Source organism: Macadamia integrifolia, chromosome 5 (assembly GCF_013358625.1).
Source record: "Macadamia integrifolia cultivar HAES 741 chromosome 5, SCU_Mint_v3, whole genome shotgun sequence".
NCBI classification, from domain to species: Eukaryota; Viridiplantae; Streptophyta; class Magnoliopsida; order Proteales; family Proteaceae; genus Macadamia; species Macadamia integrifolia.
The window spans coordinates 11,691,557-11,715,511 of record NC_056561.1 but is presented as its reverse complement, the minus strand read 5'-3'; the positions used below and the strand labels follow the sequence as shown (position 1 = coordinate 11,715,511).

The following is a 23,955-nucleotide window of genomic DNA, read 5'->3' as shown; positions in this document are numbered from 1 at the left end:
TAATATGACTTAATGTTAATTTTTTATGATTTAATATGGTTAAATGTTGATTTTTAATGACTTGATGTTGCTTAATCTTGATTTTTTATGATACAAGGTATATATAGCTTACTAAATAATGTTAAAAAATAGGGATCGCCTTGTTCACCTCAAGGCGTGCGCCTTCTTGCCTAAGCGCTTAGACAACCCTCCACCGCCTTGGTTCGCCTTGGCGCCGTGACAACTATGATGAGCACACATGAAGCCAAATTAAAGTAAACACTCCTCAAAATAAACACTACACCTATTCACCTCTTGTCTTGACGAGGTGTATCCTATCGATGATCTCACACCGTGAAACCTCTTTGCTTGATAGTTCTATTAATTGAAATTAAAGTGCGTTATAGGTAAGACTTCAGAGGTTGAGTATAAGAATGGTCTTCCTATAGGTCAAATGGCCATCAAAATTTTAGGTCAAAACTCATGTTTAGACAACTCACCAGTTGGAGGTGACCAATCGGTGGGCTGACCAGTGGATGAGTCATGGGCTTCTGTCTCTGTAGAAAGTCCACTGGTTGATGCTCACTGGTTGGTGGTCACCCACCAGTGGGTATCGATCGGTGAGGGCAATTTCATGGGGTTTCTGCCCATTTCCTTACATTTAAGCCTAAGGGTCATTTTTAGTGTCTACCTTCATTTGCAATACCCATTTTATAGTGGTGATCATATCATCACCTCATTTTTGCCCAATTTAGGTAGGTTCGTACACTAGGGTGATGATCGGGGCATGATTTGCATGTGTGCGGCTCATGCACACCCTGGGTAGCTTAGGGATTACATGTTTAGCCACATATGTTGCATGAATTATAGTGGGATTGTCCCATTATTCCAATTAGGGTTTAGGTTACATAATTTTGGGGGATTGAGTTGAGGTTTTAATTGGTTCTCCACCTCAAAATAAATGTCTAAAAATACCTTAATTTAAGCCCCCTTCATAAAATCCCCAAATTGATTTATGAGTTAAGGAATACTTTATGGAGATCTTAGTTAGATTAGTCCAATTACATTAGTGGAAGGGATAGCAAGAGAGCAATAGAGACAGAAGTGAGAGGGTTGCACTCACCTTTGAGTGTGGATGAGAATGTGTAGAATACCCCTCCCCTTTAGCTCAACTCTTCCTCTCCTTCCTTTTCTTCCTTCTTCTTCTTTCTCTCTTTCTTCTTCTTTCACAAATTGTAGTTGTGAAATATATGAGCTAATTGCTCTTTATATAGTAACTCACCTCACTAAGGCATGTTTGGGGAATTAATGTAATTCTATCATTAACTAGGTCAATTCTCTAGTTGGCACTAGTGGATCCACCTTTGGTGACTTGGTGCATTAATCCATTCATTCATAAGGTGTACAGACCAGAGAAGGTGATCTAATGTGCACAGGTGCGAAGGATCAGGCCCCATGGGCAAATAACCCAATCTATCAATTTATTCCTACCAGTGCATGCTCATCGGCTGGTGGTCATCAGCCAATGAGGGCCTATTGTGCTTACTTCTACTGGGACTTTCCCAATATGCTGCATTGATGGTCCTTAAGGCCTACACAAGTGTATATGTCAAGTCTAGGTGTATTTCACTACTAAGGTACCGGGTGGATGCCCTCGATGACGAAAAACTTACCCAAACTTCTTCGGTAGTCTGTAACCTTCCCAGTTGTCCCGGCACGAGCAACACTTGCAGGTAGGATCATTTCTTCCCTCGTGGCAGAAAATTGCTGCTACCAGTAGTCCTTGACGTTGTCCACCTGTTGTGGTTCATCTGCAATCAATGATACATGGTAGGTGTAGAGTTTTTAGGTGTATTTTAATCTTATTAGTGTTAGGTAAGGCTCCACCATTGTCAATAAAGGGGGCTGCCTTCATTGTCAAAGGTAGGTGGCAGCCTCCTCCATTGTCAATGTTAGGTGAGAGCCATTGTCAACAAAGGGAGGCTGCCATGATTGTCAAAGATAGGTAGATAGGTGGCAGCCTCCTCTATTAATAATATTAAGTGAGAGCTTGATGGGAATTAATGATGGTAGATAAGCGTTTGGTGTGAGGAAGACTTTATTCTTCTCCACATGCTTTATATAAGGTGTAAGGACCTTAGAGCTCAAGATAAGAAGAATGAACAAGAAACTCTATTTTTCTCAGCTCTCTTCCTCTCAACTTTCTTCCTCTTTTCTCTTTTACTTTTTCTCTCCTCTCCTTCCTCTTCTCTAATCTGGTTGAAGGATTCTAGACTTGTAACATGGTATCAGAGCGACTGTAATTAGATCTGGATTTCCTCATCTCTGCTCTGCTGATCTCTAATTTGTTTTAAAACCCTTTGGTGAGCAGCCACCTATTGCTGCACCTACTATGGGTTAAACACTCCATCTCTCATCAATATAGTGCTGGTATTCTACTTACATAATTATCTACAGTTACTGATTTTAAGATCTATAGAGCAAGGATTGATTGTTTTTCTTTGGAAAATCAATTTTTCTGGAAACCCCTGATAAAATCAATTTTTTCTGGATGCTTCCTAGTTTCTGGTTCCTTCAATCGTATAGGTATCCTGTGCATGGATGTAGATGTTGTATGTTAAATCTACATGATTTGTGACTTCTCCAACCAGGTGACTTTGATTGTTTGTTTCTTCCTCAATACCTTACAAGCTCGATTTTTTGTTTTGAATAAATGGTTACTACCTCGTTGGTTTATAAAGCATATTCTATTATTGGTTCCTTATTACAGTCCTACATCAGTTCTCTATTGCTGCCCTTTTGATCTATTGGTGGTTGTTTCTATTGATCTTGTCTCACAAGGTCAATTCCTTAGGTTTTTCAACACCTTGAACGTTAATTGATTTTTGCTATTTGCTCTTGTATTTGAAATTTATTTGGTTATTGTTCACTATGGCTGAGAACAAGTCTATTACTCCTACTATGGCCCATGTGAGTATCCAAATCACCTCTATCAAGCTCAAAGGGAGCTCTAATTATTTTCTGTTGGATGAATAAATAGATTCATTCTTCTATTTAGTGATCAATAGTAAAGACAATTTAGTGATCTCATTGGATTCCTTCCAACCTCCTTATTTAGAGATCTCATTGGAAATCATGTAAAGACAATTTCTATTTGATATAGCTATTTTGTGCAGTATTTTACGATAAGAAGTAACATTTTTGTACAAATCGTGTATTAATCGACTATAACTATAGAATACCATTTTTTCACGAATTATTGCATTTATCCGAGTGATCCACAAACGACGAAATCTTCTCTTTGCCTGCCCCCTGCCCGATGAGCGAACCAAAGCTCTCATTTTTTGTTGAGTAGTTGTTCGAGTAAGTCTTGAATGAGCCCCTCGAAAGGTTGATGCAAATAAACGAATTTTGTTCTATGTCTCCGAGCTATAATCTCGTCTAGGGTCATTGAATCAAATTAAACTTTGATGAATAACTAATTGATTTGAAATTATTTCTTTCTTTCATCATTCTTTCCCTTCTTCCTGGTCTATAATACAAAACGATCTTCCGATGTATAAAATAAAATTCCAATGGCTTTTGCAACTATGACCTCCTAACCACGATTTTTTCAAACATTCTCCTCGAAATACGAAAATTCTACTCAAATACTCGGTATAAACAAAAATACTAAAAAAAATAAATTATTAAATGGATAAAAAAAAATAGTGGGTTCCATCGTTTCTATGGTTACTTCTTAAACGGTGAGGTCCCCTCTATACGCCGGAGCCCCTCCCTCATTTAATGAATGTTATTGGTAACTTGTACAGTTCACACCCTTTGGCTCTACCCATGAATTATCCAGTATACTATTTGACATTTCATTTATCACTATTTGGAACTGTGCACTTGAATTTGTATTTTGGAGTGAACAGTTACTGCCGACAGCTGGGGAACTGTTGTCCTCGAAAGTTGGAGTTGCTGTCAACAAATGATTTGGAATCTTCATCTTCTATGATCTTACCACGGCATTCCACGTGTCAGAGACATTGTTCTCCGTATTGGTTTGATCAAGGGGTTTATATCCTATTTGTTTTGAGCCGGATAATGGCCGGACTATCCTTTGACCTGGGACAGTAACAGTACCTCCTTTCCTTAACAGGTTGTCTGAGGTTAGTTGACTAGGTGTGGATTTTATGACTGCACCAGTCGGCTAGTTTATAACCGTCCTAGTAGACGTTAAGGACCAAAATAAGGTTTGGTCGAAGAGGACTTTGATTTCGTAGCCCGACGAGACCTTCGTGAGGTTACTTCTTTGAATTTGCTGGGGAGGATGCCTTGGAGCTGGCAGGCTCATAATCAGGATCATCCTCATATAGATCTTGCCCATAGCAGAGCTCGTGGGCAGGAATGGATCCTTTGATGGATTTGAGGCTGTATGCACCATCACTGGAGCTTGCATCACCTTCTGAGTCGGAGCCGAGCTCAGCTAACCGGTCCAGAAGGGCTTCCTTCTCACTTTTGACGCTTGACTTTGATGTGCTTTGGATTGTCGGAATAGGTTTAAGACCTGTGAGGCTTTTGATAAGAGACGTCCTTTCACATTTAGAGACGTCATTCTTCTCCTCTTGGTAACGAATCTATTTATTCATCCAAAAAAATAATTAGAGCTCTAATTATTTACTATAGGCTCAGGCTATATAAGTTTATATCATTTCCAAAATAAGCTCAAGTTTATTAATTCTGATCCTTCTGCCTCTGATGATAAAGACTATAGTGCATAGATGAGGGATAATGCTATCATCCTCATCTGGTTATGGAATAGTATGGAGCCAGACATTGCTGCCAACGTTATGTTTTGCACCACTGCTAAGGGTGTGTGGGATGACCTAAAGGAGACATATTCTCAGGAGAAGAATATGACTCCGATTTATGGTCTCTATGAGAAGTAGTTTTAGTTTCGGAAATTTGACAAGACTCTACAAGAGTATTACAATACCTTTAAAGGCATGATTGAAGAGCTGAATGTTTTCCACCCTCTCACTACTGACATTGAGAGACTTAAGGCCCAAAAGAATGAGTTCTTTGTATCCAAGTTGCTGGGGCTGAATCCTGATTTGAAGGCCGTTAAAGGTCACCTACTTGCTGGAGCGACAATTCTTACACTTAATGATACTTATTCCCGTCTTGAGCATGTTGGTACTCCCTCTGCCAAATCTAATTCCTCATCTAGAGACAATTCCACTTTTATTACTAGATGTGGACATGGTCGAGGCCGTGGTTTAGGGGGAGGTTGTAGGTCTGGTGCACGATAGACTGATCGTTCTTCTTACAGTGTTCTTATTGCGGGAAACCTAATCATACTATTGAGACTTGTTGGGCCAAGCATTGCAAGCTAGAGTGGGCAGACCAGTTACTCAGTTAGTCAATTATGCAATTTCAGACGGTGTTACTGATATGGTGCCTTCTAGTGATACTAAACTAGGACCTTCTTTAGGTGATTTATCTTCCAATCTTTGTGATGATGTCAATCAGCTATTGCGTCGCTTATAGTCTTGAGACATCTACTAGTACATCTACTTGGGCTTCTACATCCACTGCCACTTTAGCCCATGTAGGTACACTTGCTTTCTTTACCACAACTTCTCCTCCCTGGATTATTAACTTAGGGGCTTCTACTCATATGACCGGTAAGTCTTCATTATTTAATTCCTTTTCTACTAACTCTAATCTACATCTGTCAGTCTTGCTAATGGGATCTCTGCCTCTATTTCTGGTCATGGTACAATATCACCTACATCCTTAATCAATATTTCCTCTGTATTACATGTTCCTCAATTTCCTATAAGTCTTCTTTTAGTTAGTCAATTAACTAAATCATTGAACTGTTCAGTGGCATTTTTTCCCTCTTATTGTGTCTTTCAGGATCTTTACACGAGGAAGATGATTAGTAGAGGGCGTGAAAAAGATGGGTTGTACTACCTCTATTATGCTGCCCGTAAATATTTTTCTGTTGTTACTACTATTAGTAGTGTCACTCATTTCCAATGGCATTGCCGGTTAGGTCATCTGTCATTTTCTAGGCTCAGACTTTTATTTCCTAATTTTATGTCTATATCTAGTTTGGAATGTGAAGCCTGTGAATTGGAAAGCATCATTGTGCTTCTTTTCCTTCTTGTTTTGTGGCTCGTAGTCGTGCTTTGTTTTCTTTAGTCCACTTGGATATTTGGGGTCCTTGTAGGGTTAGCAATAGGAATGGGTTCAGGTATTTTGTGACGTTTGTGGGCGATCATTCTCGTTTTATTTGGCTATACCTCTTAAAGGATAGTTCTGAATTTTTTATCAGTATTGCTGAATTTTTATAATAAAATAAAAACTCAATTTGCTACCCATATTAAGGTTTTTCGTTCTGAAAATGCTTTGGAATATGTTCAAAATGAAATTTCAGATTTTTGTGCTACTTACGGTGTGATTCACCAAACTAGTTGTTCCTATAGTCCACAACAAAATGGGGTGGCGGAACAAAAAAATAGACATTTATTAGATGTAGCACGTGCTATTATGTTACACATGCATGTTTAGAAGCAATTTTGGTGTGATGGGGTCTTAACTGCCTGTTATTTGATTAATCGCATGTTTTCTTCTGTCCTTGCTGATCGATCTTTGGTTTCTGTTGTTTTTCCTGATTTATCCTCATTTTTGTTACCTCCTCGGGTTTTTGGTTGTGTGTGCTTTGTTTATAATTACATTCACAGCCTGATAAGTTGTCCCGTAGGTCCACTAAATGCATTTTTCTAGGTTATCCTCATACTCAGAATGGGTACAAGTTTTATGACACAGTCACTCATAAGTACTTTGTTAGTTCTGATGTGTCATTCTTTGAGGCACTCCCTATTTTTCTCCCAAACCTATTTATCCGAGGATGAGTGGACAACTCTTGTTACTGCTCCAATTCCCTCTTTGTTCCCCTTCTTTGATGATCCCAATGTCAGCAGTTTACCACCTTTGTAGTTCTATCAGCGGATAAGTTGGGCCAGCCTAGTGAGGTGATACCAACTCCGGATGCTTCACCTCCTGTACTAGATTCTTCCTTTGGTGGAGCTCCTAAAGATATACGTTCTTATACTCAAAAGTTCATGGTTGTTATCTTATAGATAACTTTGTTTCTTTGTCTCATCTCCCATCTCCTATTCATAGTCTTGCCCTATCTTTGTCTATTCATATTATTCCCAAAAATCATATTGAAGCCCTCCGTCTTCCTGGATGGAAAGATGCCATGGATGTCGAAATGGATGCTCTCTTGACTAGTGACACCTGGAGTTTGGTAGATTTGCCTCCTGGAAAGGACCTGGTGAAATGTTGCTTGGTTTCCACTATTAAGTACCATCCTGATGGCTCTGTTAAATGGTTGAAAGCCCGTTTGGTTGCCAAAGGGTACACACAGACTTACGGGGTTGATTATTTTAAGTCATTCTTTTATTGCTAGATTGAATTCTATTCGTGTTTTGATATCCCTTGTAGTCAATTTTGACTGGCCATTGTTTCAGTTAGACATTAAGAATGCTTTTCTCTATGGGGACCTGCAAAAGGAAATGTACATGGAGAAACCTCCAGGGTATGTTGCTCAGGGGGAGAATGGTGGTTGTGTATGCAGATTACATAAGGCTATTTAAGGTCTTAAATAATCTCCCAGGGCATGGTTTGAGAAGTTTAGTATTACTGTTACCAATTGTGGGTTTTCATAGTGCTATTTGAACCACTCTGTTGTTGTTTGTCTCCAGGAAGATAAGTTAGTTGTCTTAGTTGTTTATGTGGATGATATCATCATCTCTAGCAATGATGCAGTTGGTATTGCTGAGGTGAAAGAGTATTTACAACAACATTTTCAGACCAAGGATTTAGGTCAACTTCACTATTTCCTTCGTATTGAGGTTCTCAGAAGCAAGAAATGAATCAACTTATCTCAAAGGAAGTACGTTTTAGATCTATCTGACACTGGTATACTTGCATCAAAACTTGTGGATGTACAGTTGAGAATTAGAGATTTAGAGAATGATTTGACTTGTCAGTAATGACAGAGGTTTTCTTATTTATAAGAAGATTACAATAAATCAAATAAAGGAAGTAGCATAACGCTGACTAAGCATCCCTATCTATAAGTTACGCTGACTAAGCATCCTTATCTAAGAGATTTACTACGATAAATAGTAAATAATAAAACTTAACCAAGGTAAATATAAAAACTAACTACGGTTATCTCAACACTCCCCCTCAAGTTGGTGCAAATATATCATACATGCCCAACTTGGAGACGAGAGGATGAAATGCCTTACAGTGAACAGCCTTGGTAAAAACATCAGTTAACTGATTTTCTGTACTAAAGGGGATGCAGACAGTCTCTTGGTCAAGCTTCTCTTTGATGAAGTGTCTATCAATCTCAATATGGTTGGTCTTATCATATGCTGAACAAGGTTGTGGGCGGTGTTGATGGCTGCCTTGTTATCACAATACAGACGTATAAATAACAATGCCCTGATAAAGTTCATCTTTGCAACTGGGGCAAAGGTTTCCTGGTAATCAATCCCATAGGTTTGGGTAAAGCCCTTAGCCACTAAGCATGCCTTGTACCGCTCAAGTGTCCCATCAGCCTTCTGCTTGACTATAAACACCCACTTGCACCTAACTAATTTCTTTCCCTGAGGAGGAAGAATGAGTTCCTAGGTACCACTTTTATCCAATGCCAACATTTCTTCAACCATTGCAGTTTTCCACTTCGGATCATTTGTGGCTTCCTTCCAACCCTATGGAGTAGACACAGAAGACAACAAAGAAACAAAGGCCCTATAGGAAGGAGATAAAGATGCATAGGAAAAAAAATTGAAGATGGGATGCTTGGTACAAGAACGAACTCCTTTTCTAATAGCGATAGGAAGATCGTCCATTGGAGGAGCAAAAGATATAATATCAAGTATGGGAGGCTTTGAAGAAGTAACATGTACAATATCAAGTATGGGAGAAATATTACCTGATACAGGTGGATTTGATGGAGGTGCTTCAGAAGGGTATGTCTGGTAACCAATGGTATCTTGTGCCTTGACGTCTTGTTCCTTAGACCTCCGAGTGTAAGTGATGAGTGATCACATCTCTTATAGGCTGATTTGGTGGCTCCCCCTGAGCGAGAGGCATACCCTAAATAGGAGACGTATTAGTAGCAAAAGGAGGCTCTTCCTCAAGATTCTCCCCCTGAAGAGGTGATGTGAAATACACCTCAGACTTATAAAAAGTGACATCCATGGTGACATACAAGTAGCGAGTAGGAGGGTCATAACACTTATACCCCTTTTGAGAATCCGAGTAACTAAGGAAAACACACTTTAGAGCCCGAGGATCAAGCTTGGACCTTGAAGGAGAGGAATTATGGGCAAAACAAACAAAAACTAAATACCTGAGGAGGAAGACTATAAATAGTTGTAGGATTAGGAAGAAAAGAAATAGGGGGCTTAAAGTTAAGTACCCTAGGGGGCACCCAGTTAATAAGGTGGGCAGTAGTAAGAATGGCATCGCCCCAGAAATATTTAGGAACACCAGTGGCAAACATTAAAGCCCGAGCAATGTCAAAGAGATGACGATTCTTGTGCTCCGGGATCCCATTTTGTTCAGGTGTCCTAACACAAGATGTTTAGGAGAGAATACCCTGAGAAACAAGGTATTTCTGAAACTCCCCATCTATGTACTCAGTGCCATTATCACTACGAAGGACTCGTACAATGGGATCAAACTGGGTACAGAGCATGGCATGAAAATATTTAAAATAAGAGAAGGCATCAGACTTATTATGCAACAAATATACCCATGTCAGACGAGTACAATTATTAATAAAAGTAATAATCCAACAAAATCCATTCCTATCAATTGTCCAAGAAGGACCCCACAAATCTGGATGAATAATAGAAAAAGGAATCACTTTTATTTTCAGTAGGAAAGTAAGAGGTGCGTGTATGTTTAGAAAACGTATATACATCACAGTTAAGTTGTTCCAAATCACAATGTTTAACCAAAGTAGGAAACATGTGACACAAAATATGAAAAGAAGGATGTCCTAGACTACAGTGCTACCGGTGGAGTTGAGAGAGAGAGAGAGAGAGAGTTGTCAGAACGGAGAGTATGAGCTGCCACAGGGTGAGGCACAGCCGGTGGAGAATCCTTATAGAGCCATCACGGACCTGACTATACCCAATCGTTGCATCCGTCACCAGATCCTAAAAAGGCAATGGGTAGAAAAAAAATGAATAGAACAATTCAACTCCTTAGTTAACGGTAAATGGAAACAATGTTAGCACATAATTTTGGGACATGCAACACAGATGGAAGAGAAATTGTAGAGGTATAGGAAACAAAACCCCTACTAGAAATGGGGAACAGGGAACCATCAACCACACGTACCTTATCCCAGCCGGAACAAGGAATATAAGTATGGAGAGCTACTTGTTATGTGATCGGTATCATCTGCATCAAGTAACCATAAGGGAGAATGAGAGGAAGAAACAAGGAAACTACTTGTTTGAGCAAGGTTGGACACAAGAGGAGCAGGAGAAGTTCCTAACATGTCATTAGTTGCTTGAGGGCAGCTATTTGATCTGGAGAGAATGGTGCAGTAGTGAAGACACTGTTAACAGACTCATATAGATGGGCCTGGGAGCCTTGTTTTCCAGTTTTGCTATTACGCCCACCCTTGGGACGACCATGGAGCTTCCAGCATGTTTCTCTGGTATAGCAAGGGTGACCATAATAATCACATTGAACAGTTTCTCGAGGAGGGGTAGAACCCTTAGACAGGGTTTCAGCAATCGGAGTAGCCAATAGTGTAGACCGAACAGGAACTATAGACGGTAGCATAACAAAGCGATGATGATCCTTAGATAGATACAAGTTATATGCATGGAGAAGAGTCAGAAAAGTCTTGCGACTCAGAATCTGTACCCTGATCTGATCATATTCATGATTAAGACCTGTCAGAAAGTTATACACCCGTTCCATGTCACACTCCTTTTGAAGTGTACCAGCATCAGTAGGATAGGCCATAGGGATTGGGTGATAGAAACCTAGCTGTTGCCATAGGCTGCATAAGGTGGAATAATAAGCTGAGAGAGACAACCCTTTCTGAGTGGTCGAGTGAACAGTACGAAGAATCTCATATACTTGAGTATAGTTCCCCCCCTGAGAATAAGTTTGCTTTGCTACATCCCAGAGATCTTTAGCAGAGTTGAATAAAATAAAGCTTAGGCTAATAGCAGGCTCCATAGAGTTGATCAGAAAGGGCATAACAATGGCATCATTAGCTAACCAGGTGTTAGCGGCGACTGGATCAGTCGGTTGAGGAGTGTCTCCAGTGAGAAAGCCAGAGAAGTTCCCATGGATAGTAAGGAGGCAGGCATGAGACCACGTGAGGTAGTTCTGACCATTAAGTTTAATAGGTTCAGGATGAAGAGTGGACTGATTGCTTGAACGGTGACCACTAGAAGCCTTAGAGGAGGCAACAACAACCTTAGCATCATCACTTACTGTAGTCATGGCTTAGAGAGAACACGTGGACTGCATAGGCAGGTGCAAAGAGACACTAAAAGAAAACCATACGTTTGTGTAGACAGCAACAGGTGCAAGTAGCGACATGCAATGGCAGCGGCAAGAAGAGAGACAACGACGGTGAGGCACGGGCAGACGTAGTTAGAGACATTGTGACAGAGGTGGAAGCGGGCGCGGAGAAGGTGCAGTGGGTTAGGGGTTAGGTTTGCATGGAACGGGGTTTAGTCTACCATGCTAGACCAGGAGTCAAGGGCCCCCAAGGGCGGAGAAGAAAACCAAAAAAGAAAAATATTTTAGGATCTGATACCAAGTTTAGAATCAGAGATTTAGAGAATGCTTTGACTTGTCAGTAATGACAGAGGTCTTTTTTATTTATAAGAAGATTACAATAAATCAAATAAGGGAAGTAGGATAACAAGAGTCCCTGTCTACAAGTTACGTTGACTAAGCGTCCCTATCTAGAAGATTTACTAAGGTAAATAGTAAATAAAAAACTTAACCAAGGTAAAATAAAACTAACTACGGTCATTTCAACACGTAACTATGGTCATTTCAACACGTAACTATGGATCCTCATCAGAAGTTTGGAGTTGATGATGGTGAGCTTCTCAAAGATGTGCACCAATATATGAGTTTGATTGGGAAGTTGATATATCTCACAGTTATGAGACTAGACATACCATTTGTAGTTGGAGTTCTCAGTCAGTTTATGCAGTCTCCTAAGAAAGCTTATTGGGACACAGCCGTTCGTATTCTTCGATACGTGAAGGGTGCTCCTAGTAAATGGGCTAATTTATCAACCCAATAAGTATAAGATTTAGTTGCCTTCTCTGATTCTGATTGGGTAGGTTATGTCAGTAATCGTCGGTCTACTACAGGGTATTGTACCTTTGTTGGAGGCAACTTACATGGCGTAGCAAGAAACAAACTACTATTGCTAGATCCAATGTTGAAGCAGAGTATAGGGCCATAGCTGATATTATTTCTGAGTTGATGTGGCTTTGCTCTTTGCTTCTGGAGATGAGTTTTCCTGTGCCTACTCCTATAAAGATGTAGTGCGACATCCAAGCAGCTGTTATATTGCCAGTAATTTGGTTTTTCACGAAAGAACCAAGCATATTGAAGTGGATTGTCACTTCATTCGTGTTGCAGTCTTAAGGACCTAATGGAGACTCCATTTGTTCCTTCCACATATCAGTTGGCCGATATGTTTACCAAGTCATTGTTTGCTTCTATTTTTCGTACTTGTTTTAACAAGCTGATCATGGGTGATATATATGCTCTAGCTTGAGGGGGAATGTAGATTTTCTAGGGGTATTTTAATCTTATTAGTGTTAGGTAAGGCTCCCAACATTGTCAACAAAGGGGGCTGCCTTCATTGACAAAGCTAGGAGGCAGCCTCCTCCATTGTCAATGTTAGGTGAGAGCCATTGTCAACAAAGGGAGGCTGCCACGATTGTCAAAGATAGGTAGTAGGTGGCAGCCTCCTCCATTAATGATATTAAGTGGGAGCTTGGCGGGCATTAATGATGGTAGATAAGAGTTTGGTGGGAGGAAGACTTTATTCTTCTCCACATGCTCTATATAAGGTGTAAGGACCTTAGAGCTCAAGATAAAAAGAATAAACAAGAAACTCTATTCTTCTCAGCTCTCTTCCTCTCAACTTTCTTCCTCTCTTCTCTCTTACTTCCTCTTTTCTCTCCTTCCTCTTCTCTAATCTAGTTGTAAGATTCTAGACTTGTAATAGTAGGTGAGGGCTCGGGTATCACATCTCTCTCTCTCTCTTTCCCTATGAAATGACCTCTCTGCCCCCGATTTGAGATAATCTAGTGGGGGTGAATAGGTTATACTATTCAGAGAGTATAACCTCTCTGTCCCCCTAAGCTTCTCATTTTTAGAGACTCTTCAGTCCCCCCTCCTACCCCCCCATTCCCTCCAATCTCATCAACAAATTTGTCCCCTCTGAGCTATTCCCGCTCCTCTATTCTATCCCCAATAATGAGGAAATCCTTGCGGCCATTCTCTCCCATAAGGCCAATAAAGCCCCTGGTCCCAATGGCTTCTGCATGGGCTTCTTCTCCTCTTACTGGAACATCATTCGAAATGACCTCATCCATGTGGTGCGAAGTTTCTATTTGAATCCTAATCAAATTGGCGGGACCAATCACACTTTCCTCTGCTTAATCCCTAAGGGCCCATTTGTTTAGAGGGGTTTTGCTGGGGTGGGATTTAAGGGGGTGGGATAGTTGTACAGACTATTCCACCCCAACAAAATTTGCGTTGTTTTTTTAATAGGGGTGGGATTTTGGGGAAATATACTAATAATTGTGGTCGGCCCACATGGCCTTCACATTCTCCCACCCTAATGCTCACCAAAGTCCCACCAAAATGGTAGGACTTTGATAGGGACTTTGGCAAACTCCATTCGCATCACTACCGACGTTGTCGTCCCACCACCGCTCCCCTGCAACAGGTCACAGCCGACCTCTGCCGTGATCGGATCCAATGCCACCCAAGCTTGGCAGCAGCTGCAGAGGACTCAAACATGGAATGAACAGATCTGAGAACGAACCTCAAAAGATTCAGAGGGAGAACCTCTAAAGATCTGAGAATGAACCTCTAAAGATTCAAAGGGAGAACCTCTGAAGATCTGAAGATGAACCTCTAAAGATTCAGAGCAGACTCGGCCTCTGCCTCCACCAGATCCGACACCCCCAACTCTCTTTCCGATTCAGAGGAGAAGGAAGAGAGAGATCTGAGAACACCCCAGTGTTCTGTGCCAGTATCAAAGAAAATCATGGATCGTCCATTATTTATTTTGGTCGATCTAAACTCTCAAGTCCGAACTCTGAGAGTAAAGCTAAAGTGGAGGATAACTTAATTTGGGGAATATTTCTTTTCATCATCCGATATTTTGATGAACTATCAATCGATTATAGAACTTTACTAAAAAAAGATTAACAAAAACAGAAAAATCACTTATGCAGAGAGAAATCCAATTTCAGTTCATAATCAGACTACGTTATATGTAAGCTACCACCGTGTAAACAACAGAGCATCCCTATAAAACTCATCTTCACTCCTCAATTGCTTGTGTTTGATGTTTGAACACAACAACATGACCTCTTCAGGCATCACATACCTCGCCATTTCAAAAGGAAGAGAGAGATCTGAGAACACTCTTGCGGCTGCTTATGTTGCCGCTGCTTCTCTCTCTCTCTCTCTCTCTCTCTCTCTCTCTCTCTCTCTCGTTCACGATGCTGCAAACTGCTTCTGTTAAATGGAGATTCCAGCTGATCTCTGCATCTAGGGAAGTTAAAGAACGCTTCTCTTTCCTTCTCTCCCTCTCTCTCTCCTCGAACCAAATGTGGCTGGGGTGGGAACTTTTTTCACTTTACCTCAACTTTCTTTTCCTGTCTTCCAGCCCACTAACATGTGGATCCCATACTGACAACACTCCCACCCCCAACTCCCCTCTAAACAGACGGGCCCTAAAAAGGATAGTGCGGAGTGTATGAGTGACTTCAGACCCATCTCCCTGTGCAACCTACTCTACAAGTTCATTGCCAAAATCCTAGCCAACAGGATCCAAAAAGTCATTGACTTCCTTGTTAGCCCAAATCAATCTGCTTTCACTGTTGGCAGGAGTATCTTTGACAACATCCTCTTCTATCATGAAATTGTCCGTGGTTTTGACCGCAAGTCTCACTCCCCTGCTGCCCTTCTCAAGATTGACATTTATAAAGCTTTTGACACGATCATTTGGGATTTCAATGTGTTGACTCTCATGTCCTTCCCTCCCTCCTTTCTCCATTGAATCCGCACTTGCATTTTAACCCCACATTTCTTCGTCCTTATGAATGGTAGTCTGGCTGGGTACCCTCTGGTTGTGGTCTCAGTCAGGGATGCCCCCTATCCCCCTCCTATTCTCCTTATCCCTTGAGGTTCTTTCTCATTTCTCCCATTCCCAAGTGTAAATCCCTCCTCTCCCATTTGGCATTTGCCAATGACAACATGATCTTCTCCAAGGCGGATGCCCTTTCCATCTCCACTACCATGGATTCCCTCCATTCCTTTGAATCTTTCTCGGGTCTCAGCATCAACCTCCTTAAATCCAATAGGTTCCTCTCTGGAGCCCTGCCTGATGTCCAAGATACCCTCCACGGTATCTCTGGCATCTCGATCGGACACCTTCCTGCTAAATACCTGCGCATTCCCCTCATTTCCTCTAGGTTGTCTTCTCACCATTGTACCCCCTTGCTCGATCAACTGAGGAAGAGACTTCAGCTTTGGAAAGGCAAGCTCCTCTCCTTCGCTGGCCACCTCACTCTTATTAGATCAGTGCTCCAGTCCATGGACCTCTATTGGTCTGGTACCTTTATCCTTCCTGTCTCTGTGATTAAGTCTTTTGAAAGTCTTCTATGCTCCTTCCTCTGAAAAGGTGCTGACTCCCCCAAATTCCTCCGCCCTCTTAGCTGGAAGTAGGTTTTCCTTCCTAAATCTGAGGGAGGGCTTGGAATTAGGAGAATTAAGGAAGCCAACTCCGTTGGGGTCCTCAAGCTCATCTGGAAAATTGTGCCCAAGCACAAAAGTATATGGGTTGATTAGACTTATGCCAGGCTCCTCAAGCACAACTCTCTTTGGACTACCTTGCACATTCCTGATGCCTCCTGGATCTAGCGTAAGATCCTTGATCACAGACCCATAGCCCTCTTTGCCACTCCTTCACCATCGGCAATAGTCTTTCCACTTCTCTTTGGAAATACCCTTGGTACCCTTATGGCATCCTTTCCCACTTGATATCTCCCAGAACCATATATTCCTCTAGTCTTCCTACCAACGCTCTTGTCTCCTCTATTCTTTCCCCCTCGGGTTGGTCCCCTCCCCCTTCTCAACTTTTTCTTCTTGATCTCTGGACCACCCTCCCTCTTGTCCCTCTTGGCCACAGAGGTAGTGAGGATAAGTGCACTTGGCTTCCCTCCTCCTCGGGGATCTTCTCCTTTGCCTCCGCTTGGTCCCACATCCGTACCTCCTCCCCCGCGTTGCCTTGGCATAAGTTGGTCTGGTTCAAAGGCCATATTTCTCGCCAAAGTTTCACCCTCTGACGTTGCCTTTCCAACTACCGCCCCACCCAATCCTTCCTCATTCATCAGCAGATCCCAACCAATCCCTCCTGCTGTCTTTGCCCCCAGGGTGTTGAGGATATCCCTCTTCTTTTCTTCTCATGTCCTCTCTCTTCCTTTGCCTGGAAGCTCTTCCTCTCCAAGTGCTGGCCGGGCAGGAGATCCATCCATCCCTTCTCTAGGGAGTGGAATTGGATGGACATGATCTTCTCAGGCTCTTTTATCTGTGATACCTGTTAAAAAATTGGCTTTCTCTGCAACCATCAATCACCTTTGGATGGAGCGTAGCATTCGTAGATGGACCCCCAAATCTCGCTCCCAGGAGGAGATTTGGAAAGCTATCTACTTTGATGTTACCTCCAAAATCCACTCCCTTCATAGCCACCCTATTGCTTACTCCCGTAGAAATGTCCACATCATCACTTCTTAGAACCTGAGGGTGGAAAGCATCCCTCCCCCGGAAGCCTCCTAGCCCCCCCCCCTTTTCCTAGCTGTAGCCTTCCCTCCTCCCCTCTCCTCGGGTTGGTTTTGCTCTCTTCAGTTTTGGTTGCCGGTTGTTTTTAGCTTTAGTTCCTTTAGTTTGCTTTTGTTTGCTGGAGTTGGCTTTTTCTTTTTCTTGTTGGCCTAAGCCTTCTCCTCCCCCTCCTCTCTCCTTTGTATATTCTTCTTCTCCTTGGCAAAGAATTATTTATTCATCCTAAAAAAAAAAAAAAAAAAAGGTTATACTAGTGGATTTATATTAATTTTTGCCTTTTGAAAACTTACATGTGATTTTATTGAAAATTGCGGAATGTATAATTAAAAAGCAATTACAATCGACACCAAGATTTCTAGTGGTTTGACTCAACTTGAGTTTAGTCAACTCCTTACAAGTTCCACCTGAGAGGTATTCCACTAGTTCTTCCCTTTCAGTGTGGTAGGTGGGAAGTATACACCTTTACAAAATATTTTTAGAGGATAAGGGGATCTTTTACAAAATCTTCTTTATAGGTAGAGAGTGACCTTTCAAATCTCTTTACATGTAGAGAGAGATCTACATAATCTTGTAAGGATAAGAGGTTCATACACACTTGTCTAAGTACGGCTAAACAATGTGTAAACAAAATGTCCAATTCTTGAGTTAACCCAACTCTTGGACAAAAAAAAAGAAAATCTAAAGTGGAATAGAATGGTTTAGAGTTACCTTTTATGTGATGCATGATATGAATATGCAATAAGCAATAGTATGAAAGTATGCACCTTTGAAGTCTTCACAATAAATGACAAATGGTATGGAAGACTTGTAGAAAATTTGAGTTTCTCTCTGGAGAGAATGCACGAAGACAGAACTCAAGAAATGATCACCCTTTCTCACTTTTTAGCTTTTGATAATGATGCTCAAATGGACAAATTAATTGTGTTTTAATGAGCCAAAAATTGGGTATTTATATAGGTGATTAAGAGTCTTAATTTAGCTATGAGCGTAATTAAGATTGAGCAATAATTGTGTCTTAATGGACACTTTTTATTCTATTGACAGCCAGGTGTAAAAACAGATGAAATCGATCAAGCGATTCACCAAATGATTATTGATAATGGAGCATACCCTTCGCCTCTCGGCTATGGTGGCTTTCCAAAGAGTGTCTGTACATCAGTTAATGAATGTATTTGCCATGGGATACCAGACTCACGTGCCCTTGAGATACATCCTGCATTTCAATGAAGTTTTTTCTTTGTTCTACGGTCACTTGATCTATACATTACATTAAGTTCACTGAGCCCTATTCCAACTTGCAGGATGGTGATATAATCAATATTGATGTCACTGTTTTTTTGAATGTAAGTTCTTCTGGTACTTGTGGGTTTTAAGACATGGACTAATGAATGAAATGAGCTATTCAACTGTTTTGCGGATTCCCTAGTAATTGATTGCAATTTTTGTTCAATGTATTCTGTTGCTAGATAATTTTTTCTTTGTAGTCTTCGATTGATTATGTATTAATCAATATTCAATTGGATGGTCTGAGATTATTGACAAAGAAGATTTGTCTAATTCATTTTCCTTTTTCTTCATTAGTTTTGGGAATATCCCCATTCATAGGTCCGAGATCCGTATTCATATAATGTATGTGTGGATATGGTCCATATGAATAATCTAATATATATATATATATAATTTCATGGAACTATTGAATTAGTAATGTTTCTGTTATTTGTTATTTGTAGGCAATAATTTTATCGTTGTATTAAGAATCAGTTATTGCTCACTGGATTCAACATTTCTATTTCCCATGCTCCAATTATGTGTTTTGAAATGACCATTGTGAAAGTTGCAAGAACCAGCAGTATCATGGCTTTTTCCAGAACCTTTTGTTTGTTAAATTGAACTTTCCTCTTTATAATCTATATATATATATATATATATGAAAGCCTAAATACAAGGGAAGGGGAAAAAAGATATTTACATGATTGCTAAAATAAGAGAAAGGATGAGTAGAGATTTGGACCACGTTATATGCATTAAAAATGAGAATGGTGGAGTACTTGTACGGGATGGGGACATTACGAAACGATTTGGGGAGTATTTCTGTAAATTGCTAAGTGGAGAAACCATGACTGATCAGATGGAACTGCATGGGGGAGTGAATGAACATCAAACCAACCCACTTCAAGGACAACGTCTAGTCATCTATGGGTTGGTGAATTTGAAGTTAAAGAGGCCCTTCGAAGGATGAAGATAGGTAAAATACCTGGACCAGATGAGATCCCAATTGAAGTGTGGAAGTGCCTAGGATCTCACGGGATTTCTTGGCTAACTAAGCTATTTAACAAGGTTCTGATTACTAAGAATATACCGGATGACTGGAGGAGAAGTATTGTAGTCCCAATCTATAAGAACAAAGGTGATATCTAGGACTGCAATTATGAGTAAACCATGGCTGCCGATTCCCCCTTCTTCCTCTAAATTTTTCCAATTTCTTCTCTTCTCTCTCTTTTCATTTTCTTCTTCCTTTTATTATTCTGGTTTCTTTCTCTTCTCCTCTCTATTGTTACTGTAGTTACTGTTACTTTCTTGGTTTGGGAATACCCTGTTCTGGGCGAAAGTTGCAGCCCACGGAAACTGGGTTCTGCTCCTTTGTGGCTGACCTATTTGAGCCAAGGTCTTGAGAGAAGGTATCCCTCTCATAGGCGACCCCAGCCATTGAATCTTAGACCAAAAGCCCTACTCTAAGTTGAGAAAACAAGCCTGCAACTGGACAGCTAGAAGTTCTACCGCCTAGTTTATTTCTGGTTCTTACCGCAGCCTCCCTGCCAGCAGATACAAGGGGTTATCTTGTGGGATTGAAAGAGCCTCCTATTGAGAAGCTATGCCTAAAGTTTCATGGCCATCGGACAAGATTTGAAGGAGTTCTCTCCTCTTTCGTTCCCTGGTTCTTTCCACCCCTGTGATGGGTGTCGTGAGGTTGGAGACAACCTCTTAAAATGAGTTTTTAGTCTTTTTTTTTTTTACTTATTTCCATTATTGCCCTGTCTTCTTCTAATATCTTCCATAGTCCCTATCTTTATTTCTAATTACAGAATACCCTTCCCTTCTATTTTCTATTCCAATTTGGCCCTATTATTTATCTTTTCTCTCTTTTAGCTGCTTGAGCCAATTTCTTAAATTTACAAAAATGCCCCTACTTCTTTGAAAACTGGTTTAGTTGTTAATTGTGGGCCCCAAAGCTATCCGACTCCCTCGGATCCGCATCAAGTGGTATCAGAGCAAATTTCATGCACTTCTCTAACCATGACAGGTAACGTTACCAATGCTGAGTTGAAAAAATTGTATCGTGAGGTACTTGAAAACCAATAGAAAACTAATGCTAGGATTGAGAAGAATGAGGCCAAATATGACAAGTTCATGGACGACAGACACGCAAGGTGCCCTCGTTAAGATTCTTGCCTTTATGTAAAAGTTTGAAACACTAGTTGATGAAGGACCATCTACACCACCTCCTCAGTTTAATGCCCTGCGGATTGAAGATACACCTCACCAAGTGCAACGTGATCCAGTTATTCCCCAAGATGTTACCCGGTAATTTTTTGACAGAGATTATGGCATCAAAGTTAAGGTTCTAGAGTTCAGTAATGAAAAGGGACCTGAGGAATTTTTTGACTGGCTTACCAAATTTGAGAGGATTTTTGCATATAAGTCTCTTCCAGACGTGAAGAAGTGTGAACTCATCATCACCAAGTTTATTGGGTATGCATGTTCATAGTGGGATGATGTACTGCATACAAGTTTTGTCAGAAGACTTGGACCCGTTACCAATTGGGAGGTCATGAAACAGATCCTGACTGAAAAATTTGTTCCTTTTAATTATGAAAAGGTAATGTTCCATAAATTGCTTAACTTGCAACAAAGTAACAAGGATGTGGATTCCTACACCCTTGAGTTCCACAAGTTTTCAAGAAATAGACCAACAATGGGTGATGCGATATATCAGTGGGTTAAGTACTTAGATTCGACTTGAGTTGGCTAACACTGATTTTAGGTCTGTTGATGTGGCAGCGGCTTATACCAAGACAGCTGAAGAGAAGTCCATTTATTGGAAGGGTATGCTCAAGACTTCTTCAGTTTATAAACCACCACGTATGGAGGAAAAGAAGCCTGAAGCTCGCAGAGTTGAAGAGAAAAGGTCAGAGTTCGACAAGGATAGCATTGGGGTGAAGAATATCATATGCCATAGTTATGGCGAGAAGGGTCACTATTCCAATAAGTGTCCCAACAGGACTCGTTCTGTGAACGTGACAGAGAAGCAGCCGACAGAGAAGAGTGAAGATGAATCTCATTTATATCCTTATCCCCTCGAGGATGATGATATTGTCGATGATGAAGATGAGGATGTAGAAGCTCATTCAGCTAGCCTTTCATCCTTTTCAGATAGACTAGTTGATAAAGCTCCTCTCTTCAGACAGAAGGGTACTCTCCTGCACAACTCCGACCCTACTGATGTTCATGCAGTTATTGATACTGGGGCAAAAGCAAACTTCATACCTGCTAAATTTGTTCGAACACACAACCTTCCACAGAAGCAGCTTTTCAAGAAGATTCACGTGCGAGGTTTTGGACCCATAACTTGAGAAGAGGCCACTACAGTTGTTCGAGTATGCTTACAGTTTGTACCGTTACAGTACCATGTCACCTGCTTGGTCACCCCATTGGCGCACTGCGACATTCTTCTAGGGCGACCTTGGCAGCGACATGCAGGCATTCTCTACGATGGTGCACGAAAGACCATCAAGGTGAAGCAAGGAGGTCGTATGTACTTAATGAGGCCACATACATTATTTGACATGCCACGTCGTCGACTAACTCCTGCTCCAGTGACATATCAGCCTACTCTCCCTCCTCTTGGAGTTATGATCCCTTCTATTTCGAGATATGTGCCACCTCATCGATGAGCAATTTACAAGGGAATCTTGGGAGCACGACCTAACTCGACGGAGTCGAGTTCTTTTAAGACTGGGAGAGCTGATGCAGTTGCACAATGGACTTAGGAAAAAATATCTTTGATTTGATTTTCTTTTGTTTTAGAAACAATTTCCTTTAGATTTAGCTAGCTTCTAATTTTAGAATAGCTTCCTTTTCAGTAGTTGCCATTAATTGTTTGATTTTTCCGTTATATTAGATATGCAAACGATGTGAAGTTTTAGTTTTGAGATTTTGAAGTTTGAAAAATAGAAATTTGATTAAGAGTTTTGGTATGAGAACCATGGCTACCGATTCCCCCTTCTTCTTCCTCTAAAATTTTCCAATTTCTTCTTCTTTCTCTTTTCATTCTCTTCTTCCTTTTATTATTCTGGCTTCTTTCTCCTCTTCTCTATTGTTACTGTAGTTACTGTTACTTTTCTGGTTTGGGAATACCCTATTCTGGGCCAAAGTTGCAGCCCACAGAAACTGGGTTCTGCTCCTTTGTGGCTGACCGATTTGAGCTAAGGTCTTAAGCGAAGGGATCCCTCTCATAGGAGACCCCAGCCATTGAATCTTAGACTAGAAGCCCTACTCTGAGTTGAGAAAACAAGCTTGCAACTAGACTGCTAGAAGTTCTACCGCCTGGTTTATTTCTAGTTCTTACCGTAGCCTCCCAGCCAGCAAATCCAAGGGGTTATCTTGCGGGATTGAAAGAGCCTCCTATTGAGAAGCTACGCCTGAAGTTTCATGGCCATCAGACAAGATTTGAAGGAGTTCTTTGCGTTGAAGGCTTGCTGGCTACTGCTTCTGAACTCCATCGTGAGGAAGAAGAAAGGTCTTTTATTTTCATAATATAACTTCTGCTTATTACAGATAAGTCCCTTCAATTTTTAAGTTCTTTATTAAAGACATCCTCTCTTTCCTAGTTTGCAAAGTAACCCTTCATTCTTGGTTTTATTTCAATTTAACCCCACTACTATTTTAATTTCCAGAATTGCTCCTTTCTCTTTGAAGTTAATTCCTTTTAAGTCCTTAGTCACTTATTTCACTCTATAAAGCTCTAAATCTTATCAGAAATTATATTATTGCCCCTGGTTTGCCTAGAGTGAACTATTTGGTTCTTTAGTGGGCCCTAAGCGATCCGATTTCAGTCCTTGGGATCCGGATCCACATCACATTGTGAACCATATATTTTTGTAAAACATTGTCATTCATCTTATCCCTATCATGGTAATAAATCTGTTCCCTTTCACATTGTGTATACTAATGTTTGGGTACCTTGTCCTACTACCTCCTTATTTAGCCATCATGACTTTTGTTTCATTTCCTAATGATTTCTCTCGCTGTGCCTGGACCATTCTTATGAAACAAAGAGTGATGTTTATGATGCATTAAAAAACTTTTATAAAATGTTTTGCACCCAATTTGAAACCAGGATCAAAATTGTCCGGTCTGATAAAAAAGGGGGGGTGGGGGAGTACATGTATGGTGGTGTACAAGACTTTTTTTTACTGAAAATGGTTTTATCCATAAGCTTGCTTGTGTTGATACACCCAAACAGAAGTGGGTAGCTGAGAGGAAAAATCATTATTTGTTAGAAGTCGTTAGAAGCCTTTTATTTGGTATGTATGTTCCTCAAGCATTTAGGTTTGAAGTCGTTCTTACTGCTTCTTTTATCATCAATCGCATGCCTACCAAAATCCTTGGGTCTCAAAACCCTGTTGTACTCTTGTCTCTCCTCAGTCTTCTACTTTTTCCCTTCCTCCCAGGGTGTTTGGTTGTGTTTGTTATTTGCATATTAACAAATCCTCCCGCACCGAACTTGATCCCAAGTCTCTCAAATGCCTCTTC

General features: G+C 40.8%; 1 protein-coding gene across 1 annotated transcript in view; it reads left to right on the top strand.

Moving 5' to 3' along the window:
- LOC122078958 (methionine aminopeptidase 1D, chloroplastic/mitochondrial-like) overlaps nucleotides 1-18,530 on the top strand; it is a 34,473-nt gene extending 15,943 nt beyond the window's left edge. The window contains exons 2-3 of the mRNA XM_042645166.1: nucleotides 18,187-18,348; nucleotides 18,444-18,530. Coding sequence (XP_042501100.1) covers nucleotides 18,187-18,348; nucleotides 18,444-18,515 — 234 coding nt within the window. The 3' untranslated portion in view covers nucleotides 18,516-18,530. The remainder of the gene's footprint in view (nucleotides 1-18,186; nucleotides 18,349-18,443) is intronic.
- Nucleotides 18,531-23,955: the final 5,425 nt, after the last annotated feature.